The sequence below is a fragment of the Coenobita brevimanus genome, chromosome 49, assembly GCF_032717465.1.
Source record: "Coenobita brevimanus isolate Jiangsu-jjx chromosome 49, ASM3271746v2, whole genome shotgun sequence".
Classification (NCBI taxonomy): domain Eukaryota; kingdom Metazoa; phylum Arthropoda; class Malacostraca; order Decapoda; family Coenobitidae; genus Coenobita; species Coenobita brevimanus.
The window spans coordinates 6,732,486-6,736,839 of NC_137002.1; the positions used below are offsets into that span (position 1 = coordinate 6,732,486).

A 4,354-nucleotide genomic window follows, 5' to 3' on the forward strand; every position below is an offset into this window, starting at 1 on the left:
CCCCATCAGTGTTAAAAAGTTTTTATTAGGAACATGTGTAAAAGCAAACATTCAGTAACTAAACCCGCCGCCATTATGGTCATTAATTAAGACATATTAATCTTCAGTTTCAAATGTAACTTTTTTATCCCTTGTCCACAGACATCCCTCAGGCTGCTCGCCTGGACCGTGTGGAGGTGCGGGAGTGTAACCGCTGGCCCTGCCTTGCCCTGGCTGGACGATCCGGCACCTACCAGATTACATTTACACCCACCACCAGTACGTGAGAGGGAGAGTAATAGATAGATAGATAGATAGACAGATTGATGGGTGGATGAATGGTTGGATAGGTAGATGGTGAGCGTGTGTGTGTAATTCACCGGGTCGGTCAGGATCACGTGATGGTTGTGAGAAAGAGATGCTGCTCTGAAAGTCTCTCTCTCTCTCTCTCTCTCTCTCTCTCTCTCACTTACAATATAACCAGTTCCAATGTTTTTGTTTTTACGTGTGGCCTCCCAAGGTTTAGTGTTTTTACGCTTCTTGTTTTTTATTTATGTTTCAGTTTCCTTTTTCTTCTCGCCCCACATCCTCCATTTTCATTAGTTTTTATTTTTCATGTTTTTTACCTTCTTTTTTTTTTTTTTTTTTTTTTTTTTTGGCTAGGTAAGGGTTGAGATTATGATGACTTTTGCATATAAAACTGGTTGGTTTTATGTACAGTATATATATATTTTTTCGGTACAACACTTACTTTGTTTTCGTTGACTTTTTCTGATGCACGTTAAAAAATACTTATAAATTAGATTAGGTGTCGAGCAACACCAGGGGCGGTATATACGCAAGGGTGAAGCTGCCGTTTAGATAGATAGATAGATAGACAAAGAGATAGATAGACAGGTAAATAGATAGACAGACAGATAGGTAGATAAATAGAATCCCGCAGTGATTAGATGTTTATTTCCCATTTTTCACAGATGAGGTGTCCAATAACATCCACAGCGACATCTACGCCTGGGTGAAATTACCATTTAGATAGACTGATAGATAGATAGATATACAGGTCGACAGAGACAGATAGATAGATAGACAGATAAACAGATAGATAGATAGATGGATAGTTGTTTATTTCCCATTTTTCTCAGATGAGGTGTCCAACGACATTCACAGCGACATCTACGCCTGGGTGAAGCTGCCGTTCGTGTCCAGCCGCCGTGGCCCCATCCGTGTCCCGATGCCCCGCGAGACCAACCAACCCCTCTGCCAGTACCTCAACCCCCCATGTCCCATCCAGCCCGGCGTCACGTCAACTATTAAGAAATCCGTCACTATTCCCGTGCAGGCTAGGATGGTTAGTTGTTGTGGTAGTATTGTGGTGGTGGTGGTAGTAGTGGTGGTGGTAGTAGTATTGGTAGTAGAGTAGTAGTAGTGGTAGTAGTATTAGTGGTAGTAGTAGTGGTAGTAGTATTAGTGGTAGTAGTTGTTGTAAAAGTAGTAGTAGTAGTAGTAGTAGCCGTAGTCGTAGTGGTGGTGGTGTTGCGTCATGGGAAGGTTTGTTAATGTTTGCTGTTTGAGAGAGAGAGAGAGAGAGAGAGAGAGAGAGAGAGAGAGAGAGAGAGAGAGAGAGAAAGAGAGAGAGAGAATCTTTAATTTGCTCTATTTTTCCTCCCACCAGGCCCAGGGTAACGTTCTTGTGGAGGTGAGCGTGAAGGATGACCGAGACAGGACCCTGACATGCTTCTATGCTCCAGTTATTGTTGCCTGAGCTGACCTGCCTTACCCTGCCTCACTCTGCCTTATCCTGCCGTACCCTGACTTATTCTGCCCCTTCTTTCCTCATCCCTGCCTTATCCTTGCCTTATCCTGCCTCTTCCTTTCTTATCCCTACCTTATATTGCCTTATTCTGCCCCTCCCTGCCTTATCCCTGCCTTCTCTTTCCTTATCCCTGCCTTATCTTGCCTTATTCTGCCTCTCCCTTCCTTATCCCTGTCTCATCTTACCTCACTATCCCTCATCCTAGCTCCATTCCTAGCCATGCCTCATCCTACCTTATCCTTGCCCCATCTCATCATACCTCGCTGTGCCTCATCCTAGCTACCTTCCTTACCCTGCCTTGCTTTGTCTTTCTCCTTCCTCACCCTGTATCCTAGCTTCCGTCTTCACTCTGCCTTACCCCTGCGTCACTCTTTCTCCTCTGCCACTTTCCCTCGCTTTATTTCCTTTAGCCTTACTCTTCGTCATCCTAGCCCACCCTCCCTTACCCTTGCTAATCTCCCCTGCACCCATACCCTCACCTTAACCTCACCCTTCCAGTCTTCCCCAAACTTTGTAACCCCCGTCCTCACCTTTTCCTCATCATCCTACCTCTCTGAACCTTCCTATGCCTCACCCGGTTTCTTCACCCTTGCCTCATCCTCTCACCTGCTCCCTGCCTCATCCTGTTTCTTCACCTCTGCCTTGCTCCGTTACGCACTCCCTGCCTCACCCTTCTTCATCCCTGCATCTCCCCGTCTTCCACACCTGCCTCACCATTCTTACTCCTGCTTCAGTCTCTCACCCATACTTTAGTTTCCCCCTCACTCCGCCTCCCCCTGCCTCACCCTGCATCCCGTTTTCACTCTGTCACTTCACTTCATATTATACACGGTGTAATGCCAAGGGGAATTTTGTAGTGTTCTTCAAGAAATATAGTTAGGTTTAGAAAGTTTTATGTAAGTTTTATTATCCTTGTGTGTGTGTGTGTGTGTGTGTGTGTGTGTGTGTGTGAGAGAGAGAGAGAGAGAGAGAGAGAGAGAGAGAGAGAGAGAGAGAGAGAGAGAGAGAGAGTTATGGTAATATGGATAACCACATATCCACTATATATATATATATATATATATATATATATATATATATATATATATATATATATATATATATATATATATATATATATATCCCCTTTTTCTTATCTTACCCCCACTCTTTTCCAGCTGAGCATATACGTAAAGACCAGGAAATTATATTAACCTTCCATTTTCAGTCATTCTGATAATATACATATCGAAATAGAAAAGGAAAACTGTATTAGATTTAAAAGGAGAAATTTAATTTCATGTTTAAGGAAAATTGTCATTATTGGTGACAGCTAGAGGTAAGACAAATGAACCGCCACCCGGTGAGCCAATCACGTGATAGTGTTTTGATCGCCTCCACCAATCAGCTGTCGAGAATCTGTGGCAGCCATCTTTGTTGTTGTGGCAAAGTGGCATGTGGCTTGATGCTTACTTTTACAAATTTAAAAGGTATGTAGAGTGTTACAATTCATTCAACAATTATTAGATAATGTGTAAGCTTGCGTAGGCCAAGTGGATTTAGTTTAAGTTAAATAAGTGTGAATAAGTTTTTGTTTTATGAATAAAGTGTACCCCCCGAGATCGTCACAATTTGACCCCTCATTTTGCAAATTGTTTTTATGCCTGTTTAATGAGGAGCATCATGTTGATTATAGGACGTACTTTTGCTCCTGTACGTTATAGTATTTGCATATTATGTTTAACGAAAACTGTAAGTAGTAACTTAGGTAATGCTTAGACATACGGCCACCTCTTAAAAGTTAGCAAAAATTTTTACCTACGTTTAAATTGATTCAGTGGCTTTGTAAAGTTGTACAGAAGTGTGTTTTCGAGTATGAAGAAGAGCCACGTAAAAAACTAGAAAAATGTATAAGGGATGGGTTAGGTTAAGGGTAAGTTTGGTCAGGTTAGCATAAAGTTTGTTAGGCTAGCAAATAGTAGGTTAGGTTAGGATAAATGAGGTTAGGGCAAGTTACGAAAGTTGAGGTTTTGGTTTGGTTAAACAGGAATTGATAAGGATAATTTTGTTCAAAAATTGCATCCATCAGTCTTTGTGCACCATAAGATGGCATTCGTGTGTAAACAAACACTGCCTTTTAAAATGCTTTTCACCGCTTTTAAAAGACCTAAAATCATTGAAACTTGAAAGTATAATCAGAAAATACTTAAATAATTCCATGAAGAGCTTAGGTGAGGAAACAGCAAGAAGACTGCAAAGTTAGGTGGTCCTGTGTTTCCTTAAGGATTTCCTACATTTATAGCACTTGCCAATTAATAGTTGCATTTTTACCTCTGTATTCATCACCTTCAGACCATGTAGAAAAAAAAAAAAAACTACAGCACCCACATTTTTAAAAATTGTAATCAGGCAACATCAGATGCTTCTATTTAGCTTTGGAGTGAGTGTTTTTCGTAATTTACAGAGGAAGACAGTATGCAGATTCGTGGAAAGTCACTACGCAACCCCATTGGGCAGTGAGTGGGAACCATGAGTGAGACGATGGAGGTGGAGACGAAGCCTGTCGAGGGCAAGGATGGAGAG

General features: G+C 41.7%; 1 protein-coding gene across 1 annotated transcript in view; it reads left to right on the forward strand.

Annotated features, from left to right (window-relative positions):
* Positions 1–1,741, forward strand: part of LOC145399487 (uncharacterized) — a 2,286-nt gene extending 545 nt beyond the window's left edge. Inside the window, exons 2-4 of the mRNA XM_080272093.1 lie at positions 142–258; positions 1,122–1,327; positions 1,652–1,741. Of these exons, the coding sequence (XP_080128219.1) occupies positions 142–258; positions 1,122–1,327; positions 1,652–1,741 (413 nt within the window). The remainder of the gene's footprint in view (positions 1–141; positions 259–1,121; positions 1,328–1,651) is intronic.
* The last annotated feature ends 2,613 nt before the right edge of the window (positions 1,742–4,354 follow it).